The sequence below is a fragment of the Bufo bufo genome, chromosome 2 (assembly GCF_905171765.1).
Source record: "Bufo bufo chromosome 2, aBufBuf1.1, whole genome shotgun sequence".
NCBI classification, from domain to species: Eukaryota; Metazoa; Chordata; class Amphibia; order Anura; family Bufonidae; genus Bufo; species Bufo bufo.
In genome coordinates, this window is record NC_053390.1 from 24,153,719 (window position 1) to 24,173,186 (window position 19,468).

Sequence of the window (19,468 nt, forward strand, 5' to 3'; positions counted from 1 at the left end):
TATAAAGCAGAAGGTGAAGATATCATGCAGCACTCTTCAGGAGAACACTATTTTGTGCTTCCAGGACTTCACAGTACAGATCCCCCTAATCATGAGGAACCTTCTCCTAGCCGGTCACAAATTGTTACCACAAGTACAGGTCAGAAAGGGCTTAAGCGTGGGAAACAGTTCCGAAAAAGCTCAGGTCTTTCTACAGAGAGAATAAATCACACAGGGGAGAAACCATATTCATGTTCAGAATGTGGGAAATGCTTTGCAAAAAAATTATATCTTGTTACACATGAGAGAAGTCACACAGGAGAGAAGCCATATTTGTGTTCAGAATGTGGGAAATGTTTTAGAGATAAATCATATCTTAGTAAGCATAAGAGAATTCTCACCTTAGCAAAACCATATTCATGTTTAGAATGTGGTAAATGTTTCACAGAAAAATCTAATTTTGTTAGACATGAGAGAAGTCACACAGGAGAGAAGCCGTATTCCTGTTTAGAATGTGGGAAATCTTTTATAGATAAATCAAGTCTTGTTACACATAAGAAAATTCACACAGGAGAGAAGCCATATTTATGTTCAGAATGTGGGAAATGTTTTATACAGAAATCACAACTTATTAGCCATGAGAGAAGTCACACAGGAGCAAAACCATATTCTTGTTCAGAATGTGGGAAATGCTTTATACGGAAGTCAATTCTTGTTAGACATGAGAAAATTTACACAGGAGAGAAGCCATATTCATGTTCAGAATGTGGAAAATGTTTTACACACAAATCAAATCTTCTTAAGCATCATAGACGTCACATGGAAGCGAAACCATTTTATAATGTTTTAATATACCAGGTTATGCTCTGCTCTTAAATAGATAATAGGAAGGTACATTTTTTTGTTTGAGTTATCTTGGCTCTCCCAGACGACTGAATTGTATTTTTCTCTGAGGTCAATTGTGACTGAGATCTATGGAGGAAAAGTATTGTTAATATAAGGAAGAAAAGAAGAGCCTTGTTTACTTCCAGAGCAGTGAAGTTTAGCTATATATATGAACCTTGCGTCTTATCACTGTATTCTCACCTTGACCCACACTGCGGTAGAGTCCAGAGTGACATGGGGAGAAGTAAGGACGCTCCATGTAATAGTTTTATAATGTATGTGGACATCTTATTATTTAATCTTCATTCAAAGAGTTTTTACAGATAAAATAAAATCAATTTGCTCCACAACAGCGTCACCATTGTCACTGACAGACATTTTGTTCTTGGCTCATATTATACTTTCTCCTAGCGCTGTGACCTTCATTGCTCCTACAGACTAACCCTCCTGTGCGGAGGCAGTGATATTGGTGGCATGATGACTATATCACTGATTTATCTGACCGGGTGATCTGTGATAATTAACCCAATATGTACATTCCTGCGGTTTAATGGTAAACCTATCTAGATACTGGAGCTTAGTGTCATGGTCTTACCTTCTTGCTGTTCTCCTTCGTTTGACATGTGCTGGCGGCCATCTTGGTTTCTGGGTTTCTTGTAGCCTTCCACCCTGCGGCTCCTCCTTCCCACTGGGAGGAGCTGGATGCCTAGCTCATATATATAGGAGGTCTGTGGCTTCAGTTCCTTGCTTGGTCCTCCTGTGTTCACATGCTTCTAAGATTGCTGCTGCTTCTGGTTCCTGATCCTGGCTTCGTCTGACTACCCTTCTGGTTCCTGATCCTGGCTTCGTCTGACTACCCTGCTGGTTCCTGATCCTGGCTTCGTCTGACTACCCTGCTGGTTCCTGATCCTGGCTTCGTCTGACTACCCTTCTGGTTCCTGACCCCTGGCCTCTCAAAGACTCTGCTTCGGTTTCACCATCCGTTTGGACTTTTGCTTTACAGCTTTATTTTCAATAAAGCCTTCTTATTTTCACTTATCTCTTGTTGTACGTCTGGTTCATGGTTCCGTGACATTAGGACCAAGCCATGAATTCTGACGGTACAGGGCCATCCTCGCTACCCATGCTGGTTGCCAGACTTGATCAGCAGGATCACCTGTTGGGTCGGTTCGCTGTGGCGTTGCTAACCCTGCTTGAACGCACGGCTCATTTCGCTCCCGTTGCCGATGGGTCGGTTGTCGCTCCTACTGCCGCTCCGGTTGTTGCGCCAGAGTCTACCCCGACACCTGTTGTTGCGCCTGCGGTGTTTCGGGGTATGACCGGTTCTGCCCCTCTTCCACAGCGCTTTGGGGGAGAGCCAACTCAGTGCCGAGGTTTCCTTAACCAGGTGGGCATTTATTTCGAGTTGCTGCCACATGCCTTTCCTACTGAGAGATCAAAGGTGGGCTTCTTGATCTCGCTGCTCTCGGACAAGGCCTTGGCCTGGGCCAGCCCTTTATGGGAGAACAACAATCCGGTGGTTGCCGAGTTTTCCGGTTTTGTTGCTTCTCTTCGGAAGGTATTCGATGTGCCGGCTCGTGCTGCCTCTGCTGCGAAGCTCCTTATGTCCATCAGACAGGGTTCACGATCCGTAGCTGAATACGCTATTGAGTTTCGTACCCTGGCAGCAGAGGTGGGCTGGAATAATGAGGCTCTGGTCGCTGCTTTCTCTCATGGTCTCTCGGATGCCTTGAAGGATGAGGTTGCAGCTAAGGACCTACCAGTGGAGCTCGAGTCTCTTATTTCTTTCCTGATTTTGATTGACACCAGACTCAGGGAGAGACCTTCCTTTAAGGAGAGCCTGCGGAGGTCTTCTAACAGATTGGCGCCTACGTTTGCTGTCCCACCCGTGCCTCCCTCTCCTCCCACGCCTCCTGGGGATGACTTGTCTGGGGGTGAACCCATGCAGCTGGGGTTTGCTCGCCTGTCCGAGGGGGAGAGGGTACTCAGGAGACGCGAGGGCCGATGCATGTACTGTGGTCTCGGTGGGCATTTTCGGTTGGCATGTCCGAACCGTCCGGGAAAACGCTCGCACCTGAGATCCTGTCGGGGGCAGATCTTGGGTGGAGTCTCCTCGTCCCCGGTTTCCCGTGTTGACAAACCACTGATCACTGTTGTCCTCTCCTGGGTCGGGGGCTCGGTGACGACCCAGGCGTTGGTGGACTCTGGTGCTGGTGGTTTGTTCATTGATAGTGTGTTCGCTGCCGCCAATTCCATTCCTCTGCAGGCTCGAGGTTCCCCACTGGCTCTTGAGGCGATAGACGGCAGACCCCTTCTGCCGCCACACGTGACTCATGAGACCCTTCCAGTGGGGATAGCCATTGGTGCCGTTCACAGAGAGTCGGTCTGCCTCCAGGTTATTTCGTCTCCACACTACTCGGTGGTCTTGGGGTACCCTTGGCTCCAGAAGCATAATCCGACTTTCGATTGGAGATCGGCCGAGATCCTCTCGTGGTCACCGCAGTGTGGGGCTAGTTGCATCCATGGGTCTGTCAAGTTGCTGTGTACTTCCTCGGACTCTCTGTTGCCTCCTGAATACGAGGAGTACCGGGATGTATTCGATAAGGTGCGCGCGGTTGCTCTACCTCCGCACCGCCCATACGATTGTGCCATAGACTTACAACCTGGTGCCGTTCCTCCTCGTGGCAAAGTCTATCCACTGTCGGTAGCGGAGAATGAGGCCATGGAGGAGTACGTGAGGGAGGCGCTTTCACGCGGACACATTCGCAAATCCTCGTCCCCGGCAGGGGCTGGATTTTTCTTTGTGAAAAAGAAGGGCGGTGAGTTGAGGCCTTGCATCGATTACAGGGGTCTCAATCGCATCACGATCAAGAACGCTTACCCGATACCCTTGATTTCCGAGCTGTTCGATCGCCTTAAAGGGGCCACGGTCTTTACCAAACTCGACCTGAGGGCGGCATATAACCTGGTAAGGATCAAGGCGGGCGATGAGTGGAAGACCGCGTTTAACACCAGGACCGGTCATTATGAATCCTTGGTTATGCCCTTTGGGTTGTGCAATGCGCCCACAGTCTTTCAGGAATTCATCAACGATGTTTTCCGTGACCTGTTGCAGCAGTGTGTGGTGGTCTATTTGGATGACATCTTGGTATATTCTGAATCCATGGAGGCCCACATTCTGGATGTCAGACGAGTGTTGCAACGGTTACGAGAGAACAAGCTGTTCGGTAAGCTTGAGAAATGCGAATTTCACCGATCCCAGGTAACCTTCTTAGGTTACATCATTTCCGCTGAGGGGTTCTCCATGGATCCTGAGAAGGTTTCGGCTGTCTTACAGTGGCCCCAGCCCAGTGGTCTTCGTTCCCTGCAGCGCTTTTTGGGCTTCGCCAATTATTATCGGAAGTTCATCAGGGACTTTTCCATGCTGGCCAAGCCTCTCAAGGATCTGACCAGGAAAGGCAGTAATTCCCAGGTCTGGCCGCTCGAGGCCATCCGAGCTTTTGAGGCCCTAAAGTCCGCTTTTGTGTCGGCTCCGATTCTGTCGCATCCCAACCCTGGGTTGCCCTTTGTCCTCGAGGTGGACGCGTCTGAGACGGGAGTAGGCGCCCTTCTGTCTCAGCGTAGAACACCAGAGGGTCCTCTGCTTCCTTGTGGGTTTTACTCCCGGAAACTGTCTTCCGCGGAGTGCAACTATCAGATTGGTGACAGGGAGTTATTGGCCATCGTGCAGGCCCTTAAAGAATGGAGGCACTTGCTCGAGGGTTCGGTGGTTCCGGTTCTCATCCTGACGGACCATAAGAATCTGACCTACCTTTCTGAGGCCAAGAGATTGACACCACGTCAGGCCAGATGGGCTCTGTTCTTGTCACGTTTTAATTACGTGGTCTCCTACCTACCCGGTTCCAAGAACATCAGGGCGGATGCCCTATCACGGCAGTACTCCGAGCTGTCCAGGGAGGAGTCGATTCCGACTTCGGTCATACCTCCGAATCAGATCCTGGCCGCCATTTGCACCAGCCTGACCTCTCCCCTGGGTGAGCAGATTTTGGCGGCTCAATCTGGTGCTCCCTCTGGGAGACCCAACGGCAGATGTTTTGTGCCTGAGGAGTTGCGCACTCGGTTGTTGCGAACCTACCATAACTCCAAGACCGCGGGGCATCCTGGAAAGAATCAGCTGTCCTGGGCTGTTTCACGTCTGTTCTGGTGGCCTTCCCTACGTTCCGACATCGCCGCATATGTAGCGGCATGCTCCGTTTGTGCCCAGAGTAAGTCCCCTCGGCACCTTCCGTTGGGCCTTCTGCAACCCATAGCCACCGGGGAGCGCCCATGGTCACACCTGGGGATGGATTTCATTGTGGACCTCCCTGCATCCCGAGGCCATACGGTCATTCTCATGATTGTGGATCGGTTTTCCAAAATGTGCCACTGTGTTCCTCTCAAGAAGTTACCCTCTGCACAAGAGTTGGCCACGATTTTTGCCAGGGAGGTCTTCCGGTTGCACGGTTTGCCCAAGGAGATTGTGTCGGATCGGGGGAGTCAGTTTGTGTCCAGGTTCTGGCGCGCCTTTTGCTCCCAGTTGGGGATTCATCTCTCCTTCTCCTCGGCCTACCACCCTCAGTCCAATGGGGCCGCAGAACGATCCAATCAGGCCTTGGAGCAATTCCTTCGTTGCTATGTCTCCGATCACCAAGACAATTGGGTTGACCTCCTGCCTTGGGCTGAGTTTGCCAGGAACACGGCGGTGAACTCTTCCTCTGGGACGTCTCCCTTCATGGCCAATTATGGGTTCCAACCTGCCGTGTTACCGGAGGTATTCTCTCCCCAGGATATTCCGGCTGTGGAGGATCACCTTTCCGTCCTACGTGCTTCTTGGGTACAGATCCAGAAGTCCCTTGAGGCCTCTGCGCAGCGCCAGAGACTCCAGGCTGATCGCAGACGAGCGCCTGCTCCTTCCTACCAGGTCGGAGACCGTGTATGGTTGTCCACCCGCAACCTCAACCTTCGAGTGCCCACTCCCAAGCTGGCGCCTCGCTTTGTTGGTCCCTTCCGAGTGCTTCGCAGGGTAAACCCGGTAGCCTATGCCCTTGCGCTTCCTCCTGGCATGCGGATCTCTAGCGTGTTTCATGTCTCCCTGTTGAAGCCACTGGTGTGTAATCGTTTCGGTTCCTCGGCCTCGTCCGGTCCGAGTGGGCAATCGTGAGGAGTATGAGGTGAGCAATATCCTGGACTCACGCCTGGTCCGCGGTCGGGTGCAGTTTTTGGTCCATTGGCGTGGTTATGGTCCAGAGGAGCGTTCCTGGGTTCCCTCCGCAGATGTCCATGCTCCTGCCTTGCTCCGAGCCTTCCACGCACGCTTCCCTCAGAAACCGTTTTTTGCTCCGCGGAGGAGGGGCCCTTGAGGGGGAGGTACTGTCATGGTCTTACCTTCTTGCTGTTCTCCTTCGTTTGACATGTGCTGGCGGCCATCTTGGTTTCTGGGTTTCTTGTAGCCTTCCACCCTGCGGCTCCTCCTTCCCACTGGGAGGAGCTGGATGCCTAGCTCATATATATAGGAGGTCTGTGGCTTCAGTTCCTTGCTTGGTCCTCCTGTGTTCACATGCTTCTAAGACTGCTGCTGCTTCTGGTTCCTGATCCTGGCTTCGTCTGACTACCCTTCTGGTTCCTGATCCTGGCTTCGTCTGACTACCCTGCTGGTTCCTGATCCTGGCTTCGTCTGACTACCCTGCTGGTTCCTGATCCTGGCTTCGTCTGACTACCCTTCTGGTTCCTGACCCCTGGCCTCTCAAAGACTCTGCTTCGGTTTCACCATCCGTTTGGACTTTTGCTTTACAGCTTTATTTTCAATAAAGCCTTCTTATTTTCACTTATCTCTTGTTGTACGTCTGGTTCATGGTTCCGTGACACTTAGTGATATATCGGTGGTGGGAATCGCTTTTGATGTCACATCTGTTAACCCCTTCCTGACCAGTGGCGTATTAGTATGGTGCTGGCCAGGTCTTTAACCCCTTATCCCATGTACGCCGTTATGTGCCCGCGGGTGTATGGAGTGGGCTCCTGCAGTGAGCCCACTCCATATGTGGCGGGTGCTGGCTGTTTCCTACAGCCAGCACCCGGATGCACTGATGCGGAGATTGGCGATCGCGCCCCCCCGTCATTTAACACCTCAGGTGCCGCAATCAACTCTGATCGTGGCACCTGTGCGCTTCCGAGTGGCGATCGGAGGAGTCGAAACTTGTATGCAGCAGCCCCTGTCATAGCGAATGACAAGAGGCTGCTGCTCAGTGTTTCCCATGGAGCCGTTGTCTGTGGCAGGGCTCCATAGGAAACTGGTACATTTCTCATAGACTCCACTGCTAATACATTGGAGTCTATGAGAATAGCAATCTAATGATTGCTTGTTATAGTCCCCTAAAAAAAAAAGTTTTTAAAAATAAATGTTAAAAGTTTATTAATTCTAATTACACCTTTCCCCAAAATAAAAATACCAAAAAAATGTTAAAAAAATCAAGGGTAACACCACGTTTGAAAATGACCATTCTATAAAAATGTTAAACTATCTTTTCCATATGGAAAATGGCAAAACGGGAATGGCTGATTCGACATTTTTGGTCGCTTCATTTTTCGCACAATTTTTTTTAATAAAAAGTGCATAGAAAGCTGTACACACCCCAGAATGATATCAATTAAAGGACAGATCGTCTTGAAAAAAGGAGCCCTCACACAGCTCTGCACAGATAACTACAAAAAAGTTATAGGGGTCAGAATACGGCGATGAATAAAAGTAACTGGTCAGTTTTATTGCACATTAAACAACCTGTAAAATTGGCAGAATTGCTTTTTATTTTTCTAATTACACCCCATTTGGAATTTATTTACGGCTTCCCACTACATTATATGCAGTATTAAATGGTGGTGTTGGAAAGTACAACTTGTCACGCAAAAATAAGCCCTCATACAGCTACGTGAAAGGAAAAATAAAAAAGTTATGGTTCTGGGAAGGCAGGGATCTGAAAATTCAAAAACAAAGAAACCTCCAGGATAGAAAGGGTTAATTAACTCCTGTATAATGCCACCGTGAGATCAGTGACCGAGTGATGCTCATATACGTGTTTTCATATATATCCTCCCTCCTTTATTACCTGCACAGCATGAATGGAGACGTGTGGATGAATTATTAGTATTTTTTTAATATAATTTATTTTATTTCAAGAGTTATATAATTCGTGGGGTTTCACATCAGCGTTTCTCTTTCCGTTATAGCATTCCGTTCAAATGCGGTTAGGGCTGAAAATAACGGAAAGAGAAACACTATTAGGATGGATTAAAACAGAATATCTTTAGAGTTGAATAGAGAAAAAAACAGAAACCAGCATTCCATCGCCCTCCATTAACTTGGACGGAAACGAAGGTTCTGTCTACAGGTCTTTTTTTTCCTGTCCAAAATAACGGAAACCAAATGCAATTCTGCTTTCTGTTTATCTTCTCTATTTAACTCTATTAGGACAGATCAAAATGGAATGTCTTCAAAGTGTTCCTTTTGGCTTTCCATTATAGCAGTTCCGTTATTTTCCGTTTTAATTTCATTTGAACAGAATGCTATAACGGAAAGAGAAACGCTGATAAATGCCCCCACATTTTTCCGCCCCCCACCTCTCTAGAAGGAAAAGTAAAACAGCTGAAGACCCAGAAACTGATAGCATTTTTCTGGTGATTATTGTTATAATCAATCTTCTCGCACTCCATTACTCCATCACGTGTTCTCGCCAGAAGTAAAGATCCAGGAACTCTTCGCCATGACATTTTATGTACACACGTATCACACCGATCAGAAATCAATCCAATGTGTGCGCTGCAGCGGGAAGGGGCGTTCTCCAAATCCAGAGCAGATAAATCCTGGCAAGAGCTGTGTGATTTAAATCGGGTTTATGCTTCATTGTATTTCATCAAGTACAATGTCAGGACACGTTTCGGACCGTCCAGCCTTTTTAACCAATACATGTGCAACACAAACATGGTGACGTACAGGTGATGTCAGACGTCGGTACGTAGAATGGAAAATTATACAGAAACAATAAAAAAAAGTAATAAAGACACCAATGCTGAAGCCACAGCAATCAACATCACCGATACAATCCCCGGAGGAGCTATCATAGCGATCTGTGTAGTGCCCTGGTGCAGGGGTACTGTGAAGTCTGGACATTTGTGGACATTTGCCCTGTTCCGCTATTCAAAGTTATAAACGTCCTACTTTTCTTCATTTAAAAGGTTTAATTTATACTGTTTATTACTGTGTTACTGCATTTTATATGTATGTTGTGATATATGTCCTGTTCATTTGCACTGTATTTGCAAGGCTCTGTGGAAAGGGTTAACCCCTTAAGGACTCAGCCCTATTTCACCTTAAGGACTTGGCCATTTTTTGCAAATCTGACCAGTGTCACTTTAAGTGCTGATAACTTTAAAACGCTTTGACTTATCCAGGCCATTCTGAGATTGTTTTTTCGTCACATATTGTACTTCATGACACTGGTAAAATGAAGTCAAAAAAATTATTTTTTATTTATAAAAAAATACCAAATTACCAAAAGATTTTTAAAAAATTGCAAATTTCCAAGTTTCAATTTCTCTACTTCTATAATACATAGTAATACCTCCAAAATAGTTATTACTTTACATTCCCCATATGTCTACTTCATGTTTGGATCATTTTGGGAATGATATTTTATTTTTTGGGGATGTTACAAGGCATAGAAGTTTAGAAGCAAATCTTGAAATTTTTCCGAAATTTTCAAAAACCCAATTTTTAGGGATCAGTTCAGGTCTGAAGTCACTTTGCGAGGCTTACATAATAGAAACCACCCAAAAATGACCCCATTCTATAAACTATTCCCCTCAAGGTATTCAAAACTGATTTTACAAACTTTGTTAACCCTTTAGGTGTTCCACAAGAATTAATGGAAAATAGAGATACAATTTCAAAATTTCACTTTTTTGGCAGATTTTCCATTTTAATAATTTTTTTCCAGTTACAAAGCAAGGGTTAACAGCCAAACCAAACTCAATATTTATAGCCCTTATTCTTTAGTTTACAGAAACACCCCATATGTGGTCGTAAACCGCTGTACGGGCACACGGCAGGGCGCAGAAGGAAAGGAATGCCATACGGTTTTTGGAAGGCAGGTTTTGCTGGACTGTTTTTTTTGACACCATGTCCCATTTGAAGCCCCCCTGATGCAACCCTAGAGTAGAAACTCCATAAAAGTGACCCCATCTAAGAAACTACACCCCTCAAGGTATTCAAAACAGATTTTACAAACGTCGTTAACCCTTTAGGTGTTCCACAAGAGTTATTGGCAAATGGAGATGAAATTTCAGAATTTCAATTTTTTTTGCAAATTTTCCATTTTAATCCATTTTTCTCAGTAACAAAGCAAAGGTTAACAGCCAAACAAAACTCAATATTTATGGCCCTGATTCTGTAGTTTACAGAAACACCCCATATGTGGTCGTAAACAGCTGTACGGGCACACGGCAGGGCGCAGAAGGAAAGGAATGCCATACGGTTTTTGGAAGGCAGATTTTGCTGGACTGGTTTTTTTGACACCATGTCCCATTTGAAGCCCCCCTGATGCACCCCTAGAGTATACTACTGAAACCAAAAGTCAAGCACCTGGGACATGTTGTTAGTTCTGAAGGTGTCAAGTCTGATCCAGAGAAGATAGCTGCAGTCCAGAATTGGCTTACTCCTACCAAAGTAAAAGAGATGAGAAGTTTTCTTAGTTTTGCAGGATACTACAGACATTTCATCCCTCACTTCGCCCAGATTGCTAAACCGATACAAGAGCTCCTGAGAGCACATCCCAAGAAGTTCCAGAAAGCTCAGATAACGATTGAATGGAATGAAGATAAAAAAAATTGCTTTCCAAATCCTGAAGAAAAAGTTGACCGAACCACCTGTTTTAAGCTATCCAGATTACCAACAGCCATTCCGTCTCTAAACAGATGCTAGTAAAAAAGGCCTGTCTCAACTGCAAGAAGGTAAGGAGAGAGTAATTGCTTATGCCAGCAGATCTCTTAAAGGTCCCGATAGAAATGACCAGAACTACAGCTCCTTCAAGCTGGAATTCCTCGCACTTGTATGGGCTGTCACTGAGAAATTTAAAGACTACCTCGAAGCAACACCATTCGTAGCCTATACTGGTAAAAACCCACGTGCACCTTAACACAGCCAAGTTAGGAGCCTTAGAACAAAGATGGGCCTCACATCTTGCTAACTACAACTTTGTGGTCAAGTACAGAACTTTTTTATCACTGAGTTACAAGAATTACCCCTTTAAAACTTAACCTTTACTAGATCTGTTAAAATTCCCACCTCTCAATAGTGATAATAATCAAATTATATAGGTAAATCTTTTTATCACCTTAGGACTTATCAGATATCATATCATTGCCACCATGTGGCTACTCACGGTACTTGATCACAGGGTGACTGATTAGTGCAGAAGGACCTTGCAGGGTGGGACAAATGCTGGGTGGGACAAAAAATTATTAAAATGGAAAATCTGCCAAAAAAGTGAAATTTTGAAATTGTATCTCTATTTTCCATTAATTCTTGTGGAACACCTAAAGGGTTAACAAAGTTTGTAAAATCAGTTTTGAATACCTTGAGGGGAATAGTTTATAGAATGGGGTCATTTTTGGGTGGTTTCTATTATGTAAGCCTCGCAAAGTGACTTCAGACCTGAACTGATCCCTAAAAATTGGGTTTTTGAAAATTTCGGAAAAATTTCAAGATTTGCTTCTAAACTTCTATGCCTTGTAACATCCCCAAAAATTCATTTGGGTTCTCTCCTCGATGATGGATGCGTGTAGAACTTAATTGTCTTCAGTCTAGGGGAGATAATCTGATAGTTCTGCTTTTAGGCAGTACGGGGAGCTATCCCTCTGATCTATGCTTGCCCTGCATAAAAGCAAAGCAATCGCCCCACTTATCGGTGGCTGTTCCCTAAACTATATTTTCCTTCCTATCTAAATCCACATAGAAGAAAACTGCCTTAATGTTCACAGTATCACTGAATGGATTCAGTAGGGAACCGAGGTCAGGTTGTGATGATCATAGATGTTCTTCTACAACTATGTATAGATAAAGGACAGCAGAACAAAGTCCCAGATGATAATTCCTAGAGCAAAGTCCCAGGTGATAAAAGATAATATCCACTTCGTCCCGACGCGTTTCCCCAATGTTATGATTTTGGTTCATCAGGGGACCGATGTTCAATGTGCACAATGGCATGAAGTTGATATAGTGCCAGGTGATGAAAGGGTCGCAGCAGATTCACATCTGTGCGAGCTGGGTTTTAATAGCCCTCATTACCTCCTATTTGCCAGTCGCAGTCGGCGTCTGTCCGGCCGCACTGCGCATGCGCCCACGTGATGCGGTGAAAGTCGCAAATGTGATGTAATCACTGCCGACACGTGACTTGAAAGAGGCCGGTCACTTCATTAAGCACAGGAAGATGATTCGTAAAGCACAGAGTGGGTATGCATTCACCGCGCAGGCGCACTTGATACCAGCGCCTATACAGGGAGTGCAGAATTATTAGGCAAATGAGTATTTTGACCACATCATCCTCTTTATGCATGTTGTCTTACTCCAAGCTGTATAGGCTCGAAAGCCTACTACCAATTAAGCATATTAGGTGATGTGCATCTCTGTAATGAGAAGGGGTGTGGTCTAATGACATCAACACCCTATATCCTTTCCTTTGGCAAAATGGGTCAAAAGAAGGACTTGACAGGCTCAGAAAAGTCAAAAATAGTGAGATATCTTGCAGAGGGATGCAGCACTCTTAAAATTGCAAAGCTTCTGAAGCGTGATCATCGAACAATCAAGCGTTTCATTCAAAATAGTCAACAGGGTCGCAAGAAGCGTGTGGAAAAACCAAGGCGCAAAATAACTGCCCATGAACTGAGAAAAGTCAAGCGTGCAGCTGCCAAGATGCCACTTGCCACCAGTTTGGCCATATTTCAGAGCTGCAACATCACTGGAGTGCCCAAAAGCACAAGGTGTGCAATACTCAGAGACATGGCCAAGGTAAGAAAGGCTGAAAGACGACCACCACTGAACAAGACACACAAGCTGAAACGTCAAGACTGGGCCAAGAAATATCTCAAGACTGATTTTTCTAAGGTTTTATGGACTGATGAAATGAGAGTGAGTCTTGATGGGCCAGATGGATGGGCCCGTGGCTGGATTGGTAAAGGGCAGAGAGCTCCAGTCCGACTCAGACGCCAGCAAGGTGGAGGTGGAGTACTGGTTTGGGCTGGTATCATCAAAGATGAGCTTGTGGGGCCTTTTCGGGTTGAGGATGGAGTCAAGCTCAACTCCCAGTCCTACTGCCAGTTTCTGGAAGACACCTTCTTCAAGCAGTGGTACAGGAAGAAGTCTGCATCCTTCAAGAAAAACATGATTTTCATGCAGGACAATGCTCCATCACACGCGTCCAAGTACTCCACAGCGTGGCTGGCAAGAAAGGGTATAAAAGAAGAAAATCTAATGACATGGGCTCCTTGTTAACCTGATCTGAACCCCATTGAGAACCTGTGGTCCATCATCAAATGTGAGATTTACAAGGAGGGAAAACAGTACACCTCTCTGAACAGTGTCTGGGAGGCTGTGGTTGCTGCTGCACGCAATGTTGATGGTGAACAGATCAAAACACTGACAGAATCCATGGATGGCAGGCTTTTGAGTGTCCTTGCAAAGAAAGGTGGCTATATTGGTCACTGATTTGTTTTTGAATGTCAGAAATGTATATTTGTGAATGTTGAGATGTTATATTGGTTTCACTGGTAAAAATAAATAATTGAAATGGGTATATATTTGTTTTTTGTTAAGTTGCCTAATAATTATGCACAGTAATAGTCACCTGCACACACAGATATCCCCCTAAAATAGCTAAAACTAAAAACAAACTAAAAACTACTTCCAAAAATATTCAGCTTTGATATTAATGAGTTTTTTGGGTTCATTGAGAACATGGTTGTTGTTCAATAATAAAATTAATCCTCAAAAATACAACTTGCCTAATAATTCTGCACTCCCTGTATTATATGTACACGCCCAGTGTTAAGGGTAAATGCTGTATTCCATTGCATCTGATCCCATATATCCCTCAGTTAAGGAAAAAAGATAGTTATACTGCAAAGAGATGTTGTAAATACAGGGCCAATGAGGATACAAATTTATATTTTGTTTACTGGATATCCTTGCTATTATTAAAATGGTGTTTCTGAGTTATCTATAAATATAAGGTCAGAAAGCTGATGCATTACAATTACCTGTGCGGTATGTTCAATAGAGGTAAGTATGGGTATACAAATGGGTGGAATTAAAAATATACTCACTCACAACCCCCAAAGTGGCACTAAAGAATGTGGGTTTATTTTAATTTTAGTTGGGGGAAAAGAGGGAGGAGCAATGTCAAAAGAATAATTGCCCTAAACCCATAGATAAGATCCCCCCAAAACTATAACCTTTCATGTTAGACCTTTCATGGTCGAATACATTGCTCTCCGACAGACTACAAAATTTTAAATTTTTAACTGTACCAGGTTTTTAAAGCATTTCTGACTAGACACCCTTGACTAAAGATTCATAGAAAGCTAACAAAAGATAAGGCCTCATTTAGACCCAATGGATTCACCGATTTTAATCTGTACATCCATTCCATTTCTTTCTGAAGTACTTTTGTTTCTGTATCACCGCCTCTACAGGATGGACGTATCACTTTAATCACACAGAATTTTAAGGCGCTGGGATTAGCCGAGTGTTTCTCATGCACGTGTCGTGCAATGGGTGTATCCCTCTTGTGTCTTATGTCATCCAGGTGATCCCCTACGCGTCTCCGTAGTTCTCTTGTGGTTTTCCCCACATATTGTAAAGGGAAAGTGCAAGTGCACAGGTAGACCACTCCCGTGCTCTTACAGTTAGCATATTCTCGGATGTCATATGTCTTATGCGTGACTATACTTATGAAATTCTTTGTGGGCTGAATGTATGGGCAAGCTACACAGCCCCCGAACCTGTACATTCCACAGGGTTTACTTGGTAAGCAGGTACACTGTTTCCGGACAGGATCATAGTGACTGTGTATAAGACGGTCCTTGAGGGATCTCCCTCTTCTGAAGGTGATTGCTGGATGGTCTGATACAATGTCTCTTTTATCTGGGTCCATTTTTATGAGGTCCCAAGATTCCTCATATTTCTTTATGTTGGTTATCAAAAGTGCGTATAATTCGAGTAAACTTGTTTGTTTCTTTTCTTTCATGAGAATCTATACTCTCCCTCTGCATATCAGATCGAGGATTTAATATCTGTTTTTCTTCTGTTAGAAGAAGTTTCATCAAATTGATCGAACTTTCAGTCGATACTTCCTCCCACTTTGTGATCAATTAAGGTGATTGAGAACGAACCGCCGGTACTAGTGGTATTCTCAGCCCCTTAGGGATTATCTTAGCTTTAATATAGTTTTCCAGGGACTGTGTTTGCCACCAAGATTTTATATTATTTTTGTAGGCATATATAGGTCTTTAAATAAAAAAAATTAAATAGTCGCAGATGGTATCGTTACATCTCAGGGGCAACACTATGGGCAGTGCCTGTGCGCCAACTTATTCAAATTTGTTCCTGGGCTGGTGAAAGGATACCCTGGTGTTTACGGATGATAGCAAATAGGCCCATTCATCAATTTTTTGGGCCGCTTCATTGATGATGTTTTTATCTTGTGGAGCGGCACCAGAGAGTTCATGGAAGAAATTAATATCAACAATATTGGAATGCACTTTACATGTGAAATTAATGAACAATATATAACATTCCTTGATCTTTAAATCTTTCTTGAACACAGTCAGATACGTACCCAAACATATAGAAAACCTACTGCAACGAATAGTCTTCTCAGATGGGAGAGTCATCACACACTGAGTCTGAAATGTGGCATACCAAAAGGACAGTATTTGCGCATTTGCAGAAATTGTTCTAATATGAATAATTTCCACTGTCAGGCCAGGGACCTACAGGGCAGATTCTTAAGAAGGGGTTACCCACCAAGAGTACTACAAGACACCTTTAAAAATGCTCTTATCAAAGATAGATCAGATTCTCATGAAAAAAAAGAAACAAACGAGTTTACTCGAATTATAGGCACTTTTGATAACCAACATAAAAAAATACGAGGAATCTTGTCAAAATATTAAAAATGGATCCAGATATAAGAGACATTGTATCAGACCGTCCAGCAATCACCTTCAGAAGAGGGAGATCCCTCAAGGACCCTCTTATACACAGTCACTATTAGTGTTGAGCGTGAATATTCGAAAAGCTAATTTTAATCGCGAATATTTAGAATATAGTTGTCACGGGGTAGCGTCACGGGTATAAAGATAGAGCGGAGGTGCACCCCCTGAGCTGCCACCCTGTCCCCTGTCCCTGCCTACATGCACCACCCGCCCTAGGTGATGGGGCGCAACTAGGCGACAGTCCCTGACCTGAGTAAGTGCAAGCAGAGAGCTAGAGAAAGCAGGGAAGCGGACAGTCAATGAGAGGTAGCACTCGAGCGGACAGAGAGGTGGAACAAGCAAGGTACCACCAAAAACGGAAGGGCGAGGCGGGTCAACTAGCCGGGGTCAGTCCAGGAGGTCACGTCAATACGAGGGAGGAGACAGAGACAGATCCGAGAGCGGGCCGAGGTTAAAATCCGGGAGGTCACGTCAGTACAAGAGAAGAGGCAAGACAAAATCCGAAAGCAATCCGAAGTCAAAATCCGAGAGGTAGCGTCAAGGTTCAGGGAGCAGGCAGAAGAGGTGTCAGGAAGCAGATCAAGGGTCAAATCCAAAGGTAAGCTTAATAACAATAATAATACACAGCCTAAGGGACCAAAATCACAGGCAACCTGTAGCCAGTTTTGCAGATGTCTTCAGTGAGAAAGAGGCCAAGACCCTTCCTCCTCATCGTCCATATGATTATACGATTGACCTCCTGCCTGGTGCCACTCCTCCTCGTGGTAGAGTCTAGAGTTCAGCAGCCCTCTATTAATTTTCTTTGGGGCCGTCGAGCCCATAGAAGGGAATTGGAGCGGTGGCTGGTCATGCGCGGTGCGCTCCCATTCACTTCTATGGGGAGCCGGCTTGGTGGTGGCCAGAGTCCTCCTCCATAACCATTCTATATCACAATTGTAATCCCAGGTTTTTGAACAAATTAAACAACCCAAAAGAGGAGGTGACATAAAAAACTTTTATTATATGTAAATTTTTTATTTTAAAGGTATTTCAAAGATATATACTGTGGAGTTTCATCACTCCAAATGAATAAATGAAAACATTTCTTTACATTTTTGAAAAATAATATGCATATATCCATATCAAGAGAAATAAAGTCATTGATACAGGAACAAATAAAATATGACAAACATGGAAAGAGTAGGAAAGGAGGGAGGGAGGGAGGGGGAAAAGGAAAGGAAAGAACAGGTAAAGGAAAAATACAGGTTACCAGTCAAGATAACATTTTAGTGAAACTTTTGGAAAATGGTCTATGTACAGACCTCTTGGTACAATAAATCAACTCTGACAGATAATCAATTAAACACAATCATTTAACATCAAACTTATTCTTTCTGGTGTCAGATATGTAGTCCATTTTTCTCAAATGTCCTCAAATCTTTGCCTGTTATGAGCTAAAAGGAATGGTTTCTGGAGGTCAAAAAAACTTTTATTATAATGAGACTTTCTGGATCAATCCGTCAGACTCATTATAACCCCGGGGACTCCACAGACTTCTGACTTCTAGATATTTTTTGCAGACTGCAGATCGCCATGATAACTCCTCCGGGGATTGTATCGGCGATATCGATAGATGTGTCTTTCAGCATTGGCGTCTTTATTACTTTTTTATTGTTTCTGTTTCACTTTCTGTTCTATGTACCGGCGTCTGACATCACCTGTACGTCACCAGGTTTGTGTTGCACGTGTTGGTTGAAAAAGACTGGACGGTCCGAGACGCCCCTGACATTGTACTTGATGAAATACAATAAAGCATAAACCTGATTGAATCACACAGCTCTTGCCAGGATTTCTCTGCTACAGATGTGGGGAACGCCCCTTCCCGCTGCAGCGCACACATTGGATTGATTTCTGACCGGACTGTGATACATGTGTGCATCAAATGTCATGGCGAAGAGTTCGATCATCTCTATATGCTTCGGAGATGTCCGAGAATAAATACTGGCAAGGTGTAATCTCTGAGACTGAAAGGAGAGTAAAATATACATTGTGTTTTATGTTATACTGTATGGCAGATACGTTATTACTGGATCTCTAATTCAGGCGAGAACACGTGACGGAGTAATAGAGCGCGAGAAGATTGATTACAATAATAATCAACGGGAAAATGCTATCAGTTTCTGGTCCCGATGTGAACTCCTCTTCAGCTGTTTTATTTTTCCTTCTGGCTATAGGGGTGGGGGGAGAATGTGGGGGCATTTATCTGTTAGGGGGATTCACATCAGTGTTTCTCTTTATGTTATAGCATTCTGGTCAAATGCGATAAAAACAAAAAATAATGGAACTGCTATAACGGAAAGAGAAACGGAACACTCAAAAGACATTCTGTCTTAATCCATCCTAATAAAGTTAAATAGAGAAAAAAAACTGAAAGCAGTATTGCGTTTGGTGTCCGTTATTTTGGACAGAAAAAAAAGACCTGCAGACAGGACTTTTGTTTCTCTCTAAAATAATGGAACGCAACGGAATCGGTAAATAAAGACATTCTGTTTAAATCCGTCCTAATAAAGTTTTCCATTTGACTTTCCGATATAGCAATTCCATTATTTTCAGCTTTAACCGCATTTGTACGGAATGCTGTAACTTAAAGAGAAACGCTGATGTGAATCTGTAACTAAAATAAATAAATTATATAAAAAATACTAATAATCCGTCCACACGTCTCCATTCATGCTCTGCAGGTAATAAAGGAGGGAGGATACATATGAAACACGTATAAGAGCATCACTCGGTCACTGAACTCACTGTGGCATTATTCAGGGGTTAATTAACCCTTTCTACACCAGAGATTTTTTGTTTTTGCATTTGTTATTGGCTCCCTGCCTTCCGAGAACCATAACTTTTTTATTTTCCCATTCACATAGCCGTATGAGAACTTGTTTTTTGCGTGACAACTTGCACTTTCCAAGACCACCATGTAATATTGCATATGATGAAGTGGGAAGCAGATTTTTTTTTTTAAATGAGATGGAATTAGAAAAAAAACTAAACATAAGCAATTCCGCCACAGTTTAACGGGGTTTTTATTTACTATAATCAATGACCAATAAAACTGAGCAGTTACTTTTATTCTACAGGTCCGTACAAATCCGGCGATACATTATATGTATAGTTTTTCTTGCGTTTTGATACTTTAACAATAAAACAGATTTTTCCAAGATTTTTATTTTTTCATCGCCGTATTCTGACCACCTATAACTTTTTTTGAAGTTATGTGTGTGGAGCTGTGTGAGGGCTCATTTTTTGCGGGACGATCTGTATTTTT

At 44.0% G+C, this 19,468-nt stretch overlaps 3 protein-coding genes across 3 annotated transcripts in view; 1 reads left to right on the forward strand and 2 right to left on the reverse strand.

Moving 5' to 3' along the window:
* The window catches only part of LOC120991886 (oocyte zinc finger protein XlCOF6.1-like), a 400,346-nt gene extending 399,491 nt beyond the window's left edge, over window positions 1–855 (forward strand). Inside the window, exon 3 of the mRNA XM_040420629.1 lies at window positions 449–855. Within this exon, the coding sequence (XP_040276563.1) occupies window positions 449–855 (407 nt within the window). The remainder of the gene's footprint in view (window positions 1–448) is intronic.
* LOC120991124 (zinc finger protein 585A-like) overlaps window positions 1–19,468 on the reverse strand; it is a 2,129,672-nt gene that overhangs the window by 928,110 nt on the left and 1,182,094 nt on the right. The gene's annotated exons all lie outside the window — the stretch shown is intronic.
* LOC120991133 (gastrula zinc finger protein XlCGF26.1-like) overlaps window positions 1–19,468 on the reverse strand; it is a 50,215-nt gene that overhangs the window by 21,472 nt on the left and 9,275 nt on the right. The window lies entirely within an intron of this gene.